The 15,014-nt window shown below is 48.1% G+C and overlaps 1 protein-coding gene across 1 annotated transcript in view; it reads right to left on the bottom strand.

Moving 5' to 3' along the window:
* Positions 1–15,014, bottom strand: part of ITGB7 (integrin subunit beta 7) — a 164,247-nt gene that overhangs the window by 30,311 nt on the left and 118,922 nt on the right. Inside the window, exons 5-7 of the mRNA XM_082248388.1 lie at positions 7,010–7,180; positions 3,563–3,804; positions 51–209 (exon numbers count right to left, since the gene is read on the bottom strand). Of these exons, the coding sequence (XP_082104514.1) occupies positions 51–209; positions 3,563–3,804; positions 7,010–7,180 (572 nt within the window). The remainder of the gene's footprint in view (positions 1–50; positions 210–3,562; positions 3,805–7,009; positions 7,181–15,014) is intronic.

The following is a 15,014-nucleotide window of genomic DNA, read 5'->3' as shown; positions in this document are numbered from 1 at the left end:
CAGTGGTAAAGTGAATGCTTATCTGTGCTCATGTATAGGATTATACTCACAAACATATTGCTTTGGTAGTATTCCCCATTTTCATTTAGGTGGCAGTGGCCATCTGTTGGCATGTAAATGCCAGCTAATTTTCCATCTCCGGCCATATGAAAGACATCATCTGAAGCATATACTAAGAGACGTGTAACATTCCTCCAACCAATGTGGTCCTGTGATACAAATATAAATGGTGGAGAGTATCATTAAGTAAGTTATCTCATTAATAACAAGTGGGTAAAGTACATAGATCTCTACTCCTGTTGTTGGGGGATAGAGGGGGTTGAGAAGGAACCATGGAAAAAAGAAGAGAAAAGAAAAGAAGGTGGAGAACCTTCACCTTTCCTCTCTCTCTCTCGTTGCCCTCAAACTCAACCTATATCTTGGTATTTACTGCCCAATTCCCCCGCTGACCTTGTTTATTCTTCACTCGGACAAGCCTTATGATCAGATATGGAGTCCTGTAGATCATTTTCCATGTCTGGAATGTTTGCATAAGGTTTGAGCCCAGGTATAAACACTGTGGTTGTAATTTTTTCAGAGGGTTTGGAGAGTTCCTGATCCTGTGCTATGAATCTTTATGTTCCTTATTTTCAGACCTTGTATCTTGTTGAACTGTACCATATACTACATATATTATTGATGTAATGTTTGCTGCTATGCCTGTCTTATCCTACAGATTTTCCTCTGTATTTTCCTTCTCTACTTTTTATAAAAAAAAAATAAAAAGGCAGAGAGAAGCAGAGGTCGGTTTACAGGCTAGGAGAGGAGCTTGGGAGTGTGACAGATTTTGAATATGTCCTTTGTGGTAAGCGGTCAAAGTACCTGGGCAGAAAGCGGGTAATCCAAGGGTCCCAACTACTATGGAATTTTGGGATTTTGTCCTTTTGTATAGCAGGTAATCTCTGTTGTCTGCTTGAACTCTGTAAATGTGTGTGCAATTAAATAATTCTTATTTTTGGTACAATTGCAAGTGACCAGAACTGCTAGCTTACTGGACGATTCTATTAGATGTGCCGAACATCTGAGTGTAGCAGGTTTTCCAGGCATTGGGCCTGATATGGGTCTGCCATTGTTATCGGTGACAGCTTCAGCCCATTTAAGCTGAATACCCAAGTGTGAGAGTTGAGACAATGACCATTCCGGCATCTTTGGTTTATTTTGTTTATTTGATAATGGGGATGGGAGAAGGGAATGGGTGGGATACTCCTCTGGCTCAGTTAGGTAAAACTGGGACACTTTGCAGAAAAATGCCTGTTAGCGCTGTCTTGACGCCAGCTGAATGCCGACCAACGCTTACTGGTGCTTGAAAAATGCTGTCTTGCTGGACTGTGCTAGAACTTGGCTTTTAACCCATCTGGTTAACTCAAAAGATCCTGGACTGTAGTAAGACTTGACTGTTGACACTGCGTTTAGCTCAAAAGTCCTGTGAACAGCTCCCTCCAGCCCTTCACTGGCTGAGGTAGCTCCTTGTAACTGCTTGTGCTGCTGCAACTCTTAACACTGCACACTGCACGCTGTACACTTTAACTCTTCAGGGCCCAACCGCTGGCGCCCCCTTTACACTTCAGGGTCCTCTCACTAGGCACCCCCTCTGACACTTCAGAGTCCTCTCACTAGGCACCCCCTCTGACACTTAAGGGTCACACTGGCACCCCCTTTACCACTAGCTTCACTGGAGCGGCCCCCTCTCAGCTAGGCAGACCCCCAGGGGCAGTTCACAGTACTCACAAACTTGGATTGCTTTCCTGGAACTGGACCCCCTCTATTCCACTGGTCCTCGGCACACTGGATCCTCTCTGCAGCTCAGCTAAGCTCTCTGTCCCCTCAGGCAAGCCGCCTGGTACACCTGCTCCTTCTGACAGAAGGAGAGACAGCCGTACCCTCCCTCCTGGGACTCTGCTTCCCACCAAAGACCTGAATCATGCGATCCCCTCAAACTTATACCCACTCCCAGAATCCTGTGCGGCAGAATATGCCTTTCTGGGGTAGATACAAGCTTGAGTGTGCCACTGATTGGGTTTCCTCCACTGCCCAATGAGAACCCTCTCATGGAGCCAGTGGGGAGACTCCCCAGTCTCAATAGCAACACCTGGGAGACATGACAGCCCAGCTGAAAATCATAGCCGTGCTGTTAGGCAGCCAAGGCCCACTATATTTTTTGCCTAGCACCTACCCTGTAGGCTGCTACATGAGCATGAGAAAAAACTTTCTGTGATCAACCCTAGGGAATCTGATATGAGTGTGAAAGTGGCCTGTGCTGTGGCTAAGACTCCCATATGCCTTTCAATGAAACTGTATGTAAGGGCCTGAATTCGTTCTTAAGCTGTACAATACACTTTAATAACAGCAGGGTAAAACCACAGACATCACAGTGCTAACGTGTTTCAGACAGACAAGGCCTTAGTCATAGCAAAAATACTATGACTAAGGCCTTTTCTGCATAAAACAGGTTAGCCCTGTGATGTCTATGGTTTTACCCACTATTATTAAAGTGGATTGTACAGTTCAGGGACAAGTGCTGGCTTTAACATAAGATATCTGGGCAGCCTCTAAAACAATTAGGGAAATAACCATAAAGAGCTTGAGATATATGGGCAGGAACTTTTTACCACAGCATTATGGAGTTTATAATTCGCTTCTGTAGTAATTACGTTTTTTGAACTCTTTAGCTGACTATAGATGTTTCTGATTTTTTTGTGATAAGCCACAGGGCTGATTAAAAAAGAATTGATAAATTCCCACATCCACACAAGCAAGGTGGATGAAGGAATCTTCCCCACTGTTCTCTTGTATTCTGACAGGAGGGTCCACATCAGCACTGTAGCCACTGATTAAATGAAATTTTCCAACATTCCGGTTGATTTAAAAATCAACTTTTGTCAAGCAAAAACGTGAACAACCTCACATCTATGGTCAACTTTAGACAAGGCTAACCAGATATTTTCCCACTTGTCAGTTGAGAGGAATTTACTGAGATCTTACTCCTAATTGGTGAGGTAAATATGTGTTGTGGAGAATGTAGAGGACATTATTGATGCATGTATGGTGGGTATTATACTGGGAGTTGGACGGTCATTCTGACATGGCAGTATGTCAGGTTAAAAGCAGTGGCACAGTCCTTCAGCCATAGATCTGCGAAAATGTAATTTGCCACCTCCCCATCATTCCACCTCGTCCAATCAGAGAATGCAATTAATTAATTGATAAAATGCAAAGCTTTCTCTAAATATAGCCCTAGCTGAGTGGGCACCCTCCTGTGTTTACAATGCAGTAGTGCAGTTGCTCTGCACAGGATTCAGAAACTAGTGGAGCTAGTATCGTTCATCAACGGAGAGTGCTACCTTAATGCTACTTCACATGTTTAGGCAAATACCTCTGTCAGACTCTAGGGGCAGGAGCGTACACTTTCCCATGTCCTCAGCTGAACCTGCTCACACACAGGAATGGTAAATATCCATACCTGGAATACTTCTTTAACATGTATTTAGAAACATCTATGGTTGTCCATTTTGTAGACACCTACTGTGCACACAGCAGCCTGAAACATAGCATCAAGCCCTCCTTCTGGTGAGTCCAGGTTTCCAGAGATGTTTTCTGCACTGACACGTTCTTGAAACAAAGTGAGGTTTGAGGTTAAGGGCAAAACATTACGATAACTGAAGGGTGGTTGGCAGTGTTCCGTCCGTGTTGGGCATGGGTTCCTCAGCTGGGATTTTAATGTGTTTACAAAGGGCAACACTGTTTTATCCACAAATGAGCCAAAGCCTGTAAGGATCAAAAGTTATATAAGATAATTAATTTAAAACAAAAAACTGTGGTCGACAATCAAGTAAATCTACACAGCTCTGTGCTATTATCTAATAACTTATAGATGAGTACATAGCAGTTATGCAGCATCTATATGTTTTGTAACTTGTTCGATATTTATTAGTTATATATTTTATTTTACTGTTTGTAGTAACAAAAATAATCAACTATAAACTGAGAGATTAAGCATATACATATGAGATTATACAAATCTGCCAAATGTACCATGCAGAATTATTCGATAAAGGCACGAGAATGCGTATCATTCTTGTACTTTCACTGCTTTGATTTAGTAAGCTCCTGTGTCATATTTGTGCACCCCCTACCCAGAAGAGCAGAATAACATATATGTACGTGATTCTGTGCAGCCGGGCTGCACTGTCGCAGGAGATATACAGTGCGCGGTCGACAAATGGATATAGCAGACTATTTCTTGAAAAGCTGCAGCTTCACTGCTCTTCCAGCCGCTGCAAATGTGTGAATTCTGGTCCACCCACCGCTTGCTGTGGTTTTTCCTGCCAGCTCTTATATCACTACAGGACATTCAAACTGGCAGAATGAACCACAGTAAGCTGTGGGGGAAACAAATATTTGACTCATCTGACTGGTCAAATACTTGTAGAGAACAGTGAGCAGTGAAGTGCTGGTTTTTCAAGTAATGGGCTGCTGGAAAGGCGTAAATATATGCAACCTTTAGTGGGTGTGTTGTACTATCAAGTCATCTTGTGCAGACAGGGTAATTTTAAGAGAGTGAAACAGTCGTCTAAAATACGAATATATTAAAGTGTGTATCACCAAACAAAATTAATTAAACATTTTTTTTTTTTCATTGTGGATAGAGCAATGTCAGATTTTTCTTTTCCATCTGTGTCCCATTGCGGAGATTTCCCTTCACTTCCTGTCCCATAGCCAAACAGAAAGCGAGAGGAAATCCCTGCAAGTTTCGGGAATCCCATGCCCCCCCCCCCCCCCCAGGCCACCTGAACTGGTGTCCCCATTGGAAGATTTCCCCTCTATTACTTTTCTGGGGACAGCCCAACATTTTGGATTTTCTTTTACTTTCACTTTCAATGATAATGGTAAACAGAACAAATAAAGAGGATAAATCTCCCTAACGGAGGCACAGACGGCAATAAAAACTGACAAGCATTCGAATCCCTCTCCAATCCATCCAAAGGTAAAAGAAAAGTTTTGCCTTTAGTTATACTTTAAGTATACAGTAGACCATTGTCCTAAGACATATGCTTAGAATATTGAGTACAGAATTTGTAATAAACAATCAAAAGATGAAATTAAGTTATCATATAGAACCTGTGAAAAACAAAGTCGTCTAAAACTGTTCCAAATCTTCAAAGAAGAAACAAATTCCCGCAGAACAATTCAATAATGTTGAAATTTAATGTGTTGGTGTTGAAAACCACCACTGTGCTTCTCCACCCCATATGAACAATATGCATTTATTAGGTGTCCAAAGTCCTCAGAAGGTAGGCTATCCCCTCTGAAGCACCATCAGCATTGTCTGCAACTACAGCTCATCAAAGGCAAACAGACGCGTTTTCAAAGAAGAAAGTCCCAGCAAACCAATGCAATGAAATGAGAGTGCTCCAGTCAAAACTGAATATGCTGTTGCTGAAAAAACACCCCTGTGCTTTTCAAGCAATATGCATTCACCAGACCAAAAGACCTCAGGAGGTAAGAGGACAGACCACATTTAGTTTTTAAAACATCATAATGGAATATCTCTCTATGTACCAAGGATATTGCCAGCCATCAGAGCTTATCAAAAGTACACAGACAGGAAAATATCTGCAGTATTTCATAGTAGCACCATCAGAATAAAACCAAACAATCCAAATACACTTGCATTAAAATAGTGCATCATAGCAATCTGATAAACAGCCCATAAAACAACATCCCTAGGGACCCTGGTTTCTTATGAAGTCAAGCATGACGAAACATGTGAAATGAGATCATAGCACATCACTTCGGTTGACGTGATTGTCTGACCTCCTGGAGGTTTTCAGTTGGTGCACTAGAGGTGACATGGTATGTAGGCAGATGCAGTCTATTTTCTCCACTGCAGGTGGCACTTTTCTGCAGCCGCGCTGTTATTGGAGAAACAAGGTTCTTTTATGGTTTCCTGGGTCACTTGGGAAAATATCCTATTAGATGCTGCTTCCCCATGTGACACTGGCTGTCATCCTGAGTCAGGCAGAGCCTATTTAAGGCCCTGGCTCCCAGGTATGGCACACCTTTCCTGACTGTGTAGAGTAGGGACAGGTACTCTGCCTGTTAGGGACAGTAATAGTGGTAAGGGAAAGGTTCCTGATGAGGAGGGTAAGCGTAAGATTGCACCTTCTTGGACATCATTCCCCTTGGTAACTAGACGGGCAGGTTGCATTCTGTTCTCTTTACAAACCCTGTCAATTCAGCTGATACCCGCTCTTTTCACATTACTGGAAACTGTGAATGCACCCAGTTGGGCAGCCATTCCACTGGGTTTATCTTGAACTGTTCCTGTGCTAATTCAATACAAGTTCTTCATTGTACCTGACTGTGTGATTTATTGACGCCACATCACGCGGCACCCCACCTACAGGTGAATCCGCATTTGATGTTGTTTTGCATGCTGTTTATCATAGTGCTGTAATGCACTTTTTGTGAATGTTTTTGAATTGTTTGGTTTTGTCAATTAAAGGTATGGTAGCCAAATCTGAATAAACTATTCTACCCCATATGTTACCCCAACGTGTCGTATTTCTGATATGTGTCTATTGTCTTTGTATTTCTTCCTTTCTGTAAAACACCTATTGTTCCTGCCAGTTCCCCTGCTTTCCTATTATCCAAGAACTAAAGACTCCCATCATGCACATAGTCACATGCACAGTCTATTCACACAGTCAACCTATTCATACAGTTAGTCTGTGCACACATCAGCAAGTCCCACAACTACTAATGTCCTGGAATGCCTACTTATTTCCCATACTCATGCCAATAGATGTTTCCTGTTGAGAGCTGATGATAAGAGGTGGCAAAAAAGTTAGGAACGCTATAGACATCACAACCGTTACCCAATTCTGAGAAAATCAGTCAGACTGCATAGTGAACCTTTCATGGCCATACTAATTTTCCTCATAGTTCAAGCTTATCATCTTGGTCATACCTATGCGCACGGACTTAGTAACCTTGTGTAACACCTCCTGAATGTCACTTCCCAGCTTCTTCACATTCTCCAGATCATCCTTCATTGAATAAGACAAGTCCATGAGGTAATAGAGGTCTATGGGGTAACCCTCTGCACGCTTGAAACGCACTTGAAACTTCTCCTTCTTTCCTGAAAATCAAAAAAAAAAAGAAGTGAAAATGCAAAACAGTTTCTGTAGATAAGATGGAAGTAAAACAATAAAGACACATAAAAGGATATCCTTTCTGTTCTTGTTTTTCACTAGAAATGTTCTTTCTGTATGAGACATTAGTCATGTAATGCACGTCTCAAAATTTCTAGGGGAATTTGAAGGCATTGAAGGGAATGGGACAGACAGAATATAGCAGCTATAATCAGAATCAGAATAGCAGCTATATATGGCAACTAATCAACAAATTAGTTGCTGAATATGGCAATAAATATTTTAAATAAAAATAACAAGCATGCCTATACTTACCTGCTCTGTTGAAGGGTTTTGCACAGAGCAGTCGCGATACTCCTCTTCTGGATTCCCGCGCTGATGCTCCAGGCCACTCCTCCTCATCGGGTGCCCTCAGGGAAACCCGTGCATGCTCGCTCCGGAGTCCCACTACTGCATCCATTAACATAGACAGTGGGACTGGGCCCCGCCCCCCCGTTCCCGTGTAATCGGATTCGATTAACAGCAGCAGGACCAATCGCTCCCACTGCTAAAAATCGGTTCAATGAGGAGAGAAAAAGCGATGGGAGCCGCTGCGCTTGTGCACATCGCTGGATTGGATCGATAAGGAAAACAGGGGGGGGGGGGGTCTATGCATAATGCATAATTCTTTGCATTAAGGTGAAAAACCCTAAGGCGTTAGAACCACTTTAACTGAACAAGCTGAAGTTAGGAGCACAGCTGCTCCAGATTCTGACTGCTCCAGTTTTGGTAAATTCCCCTTGATGTATTTAAAAATCATGATTTCTAAATAACTTTCAATTGTCCTTTTGAAACCCCTTAAAAGTCCACAAATATAATGTGATAATCCAAATGGGTTTCAATAACATAAAAAGTCCAACAAGTGTGATATAGTAATCCAGATAGGTGTCGCTGCCATCCATCACCTTGAAGAGTAATCCTGCGTGTGAATACCGCCACCAAATGATTGAAAAACTCCCTTACTGGATCAAATGGACCTCTCATTACAAAAGGCCACAAACGTTTGTGGCTCCATACCCAGCCAGGGCCTTTTAAAACATCAACAAGGGTCTTCCAACACGACTCACCACGCTCCTCAGCACAGTGTCATGGATGTTTACCCAAAATAAAGAAAGCTCAACATAGGGTAAACTTGTATGTATAACTACCCCCGTGGGGGCTGCTGATTGATGAGTGTTCCTTAGCATTCCTGTGACCCTGTGAACCGTCCAGCCCACCTGACACACTAGGTTCTGACATTATATGTACACCTTTAAGAACACACTGACACAAGATAAATGAGGGTTTTGCTGTTTACTTAACAGATAAACAGATATAACTCTATCGGTCAGCCAAATCCTGCCTAGACCAATAGGGTTCAGTGAGACTGATGCAAAGAAATGGAAAATAAAGAGTTACAATATCAGTGAACAATGGTAGAACAATGCTCTAAGATTTTAAACAGTAACTGATGACCTTTATAATGATGCTACTATTGTTAGCTTAAAGGAAAACTTAGAGCTATCCTAGTACTGTTAATGCTCTAACTAGCATTGCTGCAAACATATCAAGTGTGTCCCCTTTAAGATGTAACATGTGTTGACACCCCTCCCCGAGCAAGGCCTTGCTAAATCTTCACCGGCAGTTGGAGCTCTTAACACTGTCCGAAGTGATGATTAATTAGCTGAGAAATCAAATGTTAATTTGTAATCCCAAAGGAGATGATATGTACAATAGTGTCTGCGGTCAGTGTGTTGATGGAAAAGGTTATACTTGCGATTAGGATTCAACACAGGCACCCTCTCTCTCTCCTGGATGTCAGTTCGTGAGGGCCCTGCACTCTCCCACGCTCCAGCGTCTGGGAGCGTGCGATACTCTGCTTCCTCAGGCTGCCCGTCTGGCCTTTACTCACTTCCTGTGACAGCCTCCACAGTATAGCTATCAGCATCCGTCTCCGCTGAGGATGGGCTCTGCATGCGGGTTAGGCCTCGTGCACTAGGCCTCAGCTACAACCAGTCCTGTACACACACAACAGGCTGATCCACACTCACTGGGTCCCGGAAGCAAAAGAGCGTTCACACTGTGGAGCAGATAGGTTTATAGTCTCTCCCATGGTCCTTTGCATCCTGGGAGAACAGTTCCCTCAGCGATCCAGATAACAGTCTGCTCTCAATTCAGACTACATTTTCAACAATCCAGTTCTACTTCCTGTGAGAGGCCATGACCAATGTAGAATAGATGTCACCCCCAAACTCTTAGGCTGCTTAAAGCCAAAGGCTCCACCCCCATGCCATAAACCTTTCCCTTTACCTAAATAATTGAGACCACACCGTGCTTGGAGTTAATTGGCCACAGCAGCCATTTTATTAACCCTTTTACCTTAAAATTAACATAAGGAGAAAAAACATTCCTTACAAACATAAAACAATCAGTCATTAGGCCTGTTGGTCTTTGAGGCTCCTCCAAATAATTCCAAATCCTGCACTGCGGGACCTGTGCCCTGATAGGCCTCCAGCTGCGTCACCGGCTCGGAGACAAACCACTCCCCGCAGTGCCACCATTTTGAATTCCATTTAAACTGACATTAAATGGAATGCACCATAGGGACCCATACCAACGATGAGTCCCAACCATACCCTTATCCTAAACTGTTCACCTCCCCCGCCAGCAAAGACCAACAAAACGCCCAGCTGCCATGACAATATAAAATTCCCCCAGAAAGGACAGAAAGCACAAAAGACATGAATCAAAATCAACCATAACAGTCCCAGAAATTAGGGAGGGCGGGTGGGAAGCTTCTTCTTCCTTCGTCCGTTGAACTTCCACTGACCTCCAATCTGAGGGGCCACCCCTCCTAACTGTACCTCAACCCCTCCCAAACCTGATACACCAATCCCTGAATACCCCCCAACTCAAAACAATTTAATTTAACTCACACCTGCCCTGTCTCCCCTCTTCACATGGTCATGTCTGCCCTGCGCTATTTTTTTTTTTCGCTTCGGGCCTTGCTTGACCAATGTAGAATAGATGTCACCCCCAAACTCTTAGGCTGCTTAAAGCCAAAGGCTCCACCCCCATGCCATAAACCTTTCCCTTTACCTAAATAATTGAGACCACACCGTGCTTGGAGTTAATTGGCCACAGCAGCCATTTTATTAACCCTTTTACCTTAAAATTAACATAAGGAGAAAAAACATTCCTTACAAACATAAAACAATCAGTCATTAGGCCTGTTGGTCTTTGAGGCTCCTCCAAATAATTCCAAATCCTGCACTGCGGGACCTGTGCCCTGATAGGCCTCCAGCCGCGTCACCGGCTCGGAGACAAACCACTCCCCGCAGTGCCACCATTTTGAATTCCATTTAAACTGACATTAAATGGAATGCACCATAGGGACCCATACCAACGATGAGTCCCAACCATACCCTTATCCTAAACTGTTCACCTCCCCCGCCAGCAAAGACCAACAAAACGCCACCAGCACCCAAGGGTGACACCTTACCCTTGCGTGCCCCTCCAAACCCTCAAGGCTCGCTGGATCCCATCCTGTAATCCCAGGGCCCATAAATCTATACCCACCGCATTGAGGTGGACTCCATCATCCCGCAGATACCGCCATGTGTCCACTTCCAACTCCAGGTGGCGAACCACCAAACCCCCATTCCGACACACAAAGCGCCCCACTTCCTTGTTCAACTTAATCCGAGCCTTATTAAGGCGCGCGACCGACCTGGCCATGCGCCAGGACGTGCGGGCCACCATATCCGACCAAACTACAAGCAGCGCCGGAAAAGCCGTGCGCAGCCGAAGGAAATCCAACTTGATGTCCCTGATCAAGGCCCGCGCGGACCTGGCCCCCAAATCGTTGCCCCCGGCATGCAGCACCAAAACATCTGGCTGCCTGTCCAACCGGGCGAAACGATGCACTTCGGGAAGGACCCTGCCCCAAGTAAGCCCCGGCACCCCCAGCCACCTGACACAAGCCTCGTGCCGAGAAAAACCAAGTTGTCTACCATTAGGACGCACATCAGCTCTCCGGGCCCCCCAGAAAACATACGAGTGTCCCACGATCCAAACAAGGCAGGGTTCCAAACCTACAAGAAAAGGGGACAAAAGGAAAAGAAAACCAACCAATAATCAGATAACCAGCCGGGCCCACACCCCCCCAGCGACAAAACCACCCCCCGCACATACCCTACACCAACAGCTGTGGACGAACGTACAACAAGAACCTCCTAGACTCCCAGCGCCCAATGCGTTTGACCGCATCGTCGTTCAATCCCCAGCGTGCAGCCTCAGTGGCCGCCCCGATCCGAAAGGAATGAGATGCAAACCTACTGGCATCCAAACCCAAAGAGCCCACACACCTTCTGAACACCGATACAAATTGAAAACGAGATAACGACGACCCGTCCGCATGCATCAAAAATGAACCGGGCCGCGAAGGGCGGATTGCCCAGTAATCCCGAACCGCCCCTACCGGGCACAGCGGCGAAGACGGCACCGCGAACAACCGGACACGGACCCCCTTGCCACTCTGGTCCGTTTTGGACCGTCGAAGGAGGATAGTAACCCCCTCCCGACCGACAGAGACATCCTGACCCAATAGGCCCCCCGGCACCGTCCGGGAGGAGCTGACCAATTCCCCAATCCGGAAAGCCCCGAAAAAAGCGAGAGAAAAGGCAGCCTTAAACAACACCACCTCGTAACTCGAGGCGCAGTGCTCCCCCAATTGCCGGCAGACGTCCTGCAAAAGAGCGAAGGACACCGGGCGCCTAGTGTCCCTCCTCCGATAAGCCCTGGAATAGCCCCGTAACGCTTGTCTCACCACGAAGTCCTTCGTGTAATCCTGACAACCCAGAAATTTAAACAGAAAGGCCAAGCCGGACAACTTGCGAGCCACAGTGGAAGCCGACGCGCCCCTCTCAAAATGATCAGAGACAAAAGAAAGTAACACCCACCTGACCTCCGGACCCAGAGGATCCACCGATGCCACCCGCAACACCTCCAGCCACTCCAACCATACCTTGCAATAAGCCGACCACGTGGACTCGCTCACCGACTTCCTGATCCATCCAGCGAGGACCCCAAGGCAATCCCCCATAGCCACTCCGGACACGTGACTCCGCGTTGCTCCGCTGCCGGTGCCAACTCCCGGAACCTGTCCCACTGAAAACGAGACAGCGCGTCAGCAATATCATTCTTAACCCCCGGAATGTGCACAGTGTACAGGAAAACATTCAACCGTAGACACCGCAAAACCAAATAACTGAGGAGGCGCACCACCGGCTGAGACGAAGCCGACGCGCGGTTGATCACCTGAACCACCCCGAGATTGTCGCAATGGAGGCGAACCTTCAGGTTCCTGAACTCCGCCCCCCAAATCTCCAGGGCCACCACCACCGGGAACAGTTCTAGCAACACCAAGTTGCTGACCAGCCCCGCTACCTGCCATGCCCCCGGCCAAGGGGCGGCGCTCCACGCCCCCCGGTGAAAAGCCCCGTACCCCGCCGAACCAGCAGCATCGGTAAACAGTTCCAAATCAAAGTTGCTGATCGGCCCGGCCATCCACAAGGATCTACCATTGTACGTGGCCAAAAAAACCGTGCCACAGACGCAAGTCATCCCTGTGTTCCCTGTTGAGCCTGACGAAGTGAGTGGGCAACTTCACCCCCGAAGTCGCCGCCGACAGCCGTCGGCAGAAAACCCGGCCCATGGGCATAATGCGGCAGGCAAAATTCAATTTACCCAGCAACGACTGCAAGCTGCGCAACTGAATCTTGCGCAAACCCAGCACCCCTTCAATTTCAGCTCTCAAAGCCCCCAATTTATCCTCCGGTAGGCGACACTCCATGGCCTCCGAATCCACGACAATGCCCAGGAAGCTGAGCACCGTGGTCGGGCCTTCCGTCTTGTCTGGGGCCAACGGAATGCCGAAGCTCCCGGCCACATGCTGCAACGTGGCAAGCAGGATCGCGCACCCGTTGGAAGAGGGCGGGCCCACACACAGAAAGTCGTCCAAATAGTGGATCACCGAATTCACACCGGAAACCTCCCGAACCACCCACTCCACAAAGGTACTGAAGGTCTCAAACAGCGCGCACGATATGGAGCAGCCCATAGGAAGGCAGCGATCCACATAATACGCCCCTTGCCACCGGCAGCCCAGCAATCGAAAACTGTCCGGGTGAACCGGGAGCAACCTGAACGCCGCCTCAATGTCCGATTTGGCCATCAAGGCCCCCCGCCCATAATGTCGCACCCAGGCCACCGCGGCGTCAAAGGAAATGTAAGACACCGTACAGGCATCCGGGTCGATGGTGTCATTCACAGACCCACCCTTTGGGAAGGAGAGGTGGTGAATGAGGCGAAACTTGTTGGGTTCCTTCTTGGGAACCACCCCCAACGGCGAAACCACCAAGTCACGCACCGGCACCTCCGAGAACGGGCCCGCCATGCGACCGAGAGCCACTTCCTTGTGCAACTTATCCGACACCACCAAAGGGTGGCGCAATGCCGAACGCAAATTCCTCGCCACCGGCGGCACCGAGGCCAAAGAGCAAGGGATACGAAAACCCACCGCAAAACCCTCCCCCAGAAGTCGGGCAGCCGCCCTATCGGGGTACCTATCTAGAAAAGGCCGCAGCCTTTCCACCCTCACCGGCGTCATCCCCTTTGTGCGAAGGCTCTCCGGACCGCCCTTTTCCGGACTTAAAACACCGAGCCAAGGAATGGGAACCTCCGCAACCGGAGCATTCATGTTTGAAGCGACATGTGCCACCGAACTTACAGGAACCCTCATTAAATTGCCAGCAGAAACCCCTCCTCTTTGCGGCCGGCTGTCCCGGGGTCGCAGAACCACCGGCCCCCCCTGGAAAAAACTGATTCGGAGCCTTCGCAGACGACATGAGCCGCATCCACAGGCTGATGTCCCTGTGGTCCCACCGCAAGGACGGCCTAACCGCCTTCCGCTGCCGGAACTGTTCGTCGTACCGCAGCCAGGCCGACCCCCCGTAAACCCGATAGGCTTCCCCTACAGCGTCCATGTAGCAGAACAGGGCCGAGCAGTTTTCCGGCGCCTTTTCCCCTATGACGCCCGCCAGAATGGCAAAGGCCTGCAGCCAATTGGCGAAGGTCCGAGGGATAAGCCGATAGCGTCGCGCCTCCTCGTCCTCCTTCTTGCGCTCCTCCGGTTTAACCCTGTCCAGGTGAAACTTCTCGAGGGGCAACAGCGTGAAGATTTCCACGTACTCACCCTTCCAGATCTTCTCCCGGACTTCCTGCTTCAAATGTGCCCCCAACGGGCCCTCAAAACAAACATATACCTCACCTTTCGCTGAATCGTCCAGGCGAATAGCGTCCGCCTTCCCCTCCTTCGCCGTCCCGGTCTTGTCCCCCGCCGCCCCGGCCGTCACCGCCACCACTGCCGGCGCACCAACAACCTGGGGAGGGGCCCCAGCCCCCCCGCAACTAGCCCCGTGGAAGACGGCCCCGCCAGCCCCGGGGCCCCCCCCGGCTCCGTGCCCGAGCCCGAGCCCCCCGCCGGAGGCACCCAAGCCGCCGCTGGAGACAAGCGGCCCCCGTCCCCCGGGGGCAAACGCCCCAAGAGGTCCCGTAGGAAGCCCCTCAAACCCCCATCATCACCCCCTTCTGGGGTCCCCGCCCCCACTGGCCGGGACACCCCCACCCCCCGAGCCCCTCCAGCACTCCCACCCCCCACATCAAACAAGCCCCGCAAATCAGACAAAGCCAGAGAAGGAATTGTGACCTCACCTGTCTGCCCAGGGGGGGCGCCCCCAGCCG

Source organism: Pelophylax lessonae, assembly GCF_965119305.1.
Source record: "Pelophylax lessonae genome assembly, chromosome: 2".
Taxonomy (NCBI): Eukaryota; Metazoa; Chordata; class Amphibia; order Anura; family Ranidae; genus Pelophylax; species Pelophylax lessonae.
Note: the sequence above shows the minus strand (reverse complement) of the source record. Positions and strands in the feature narration are given on the sequence as shown.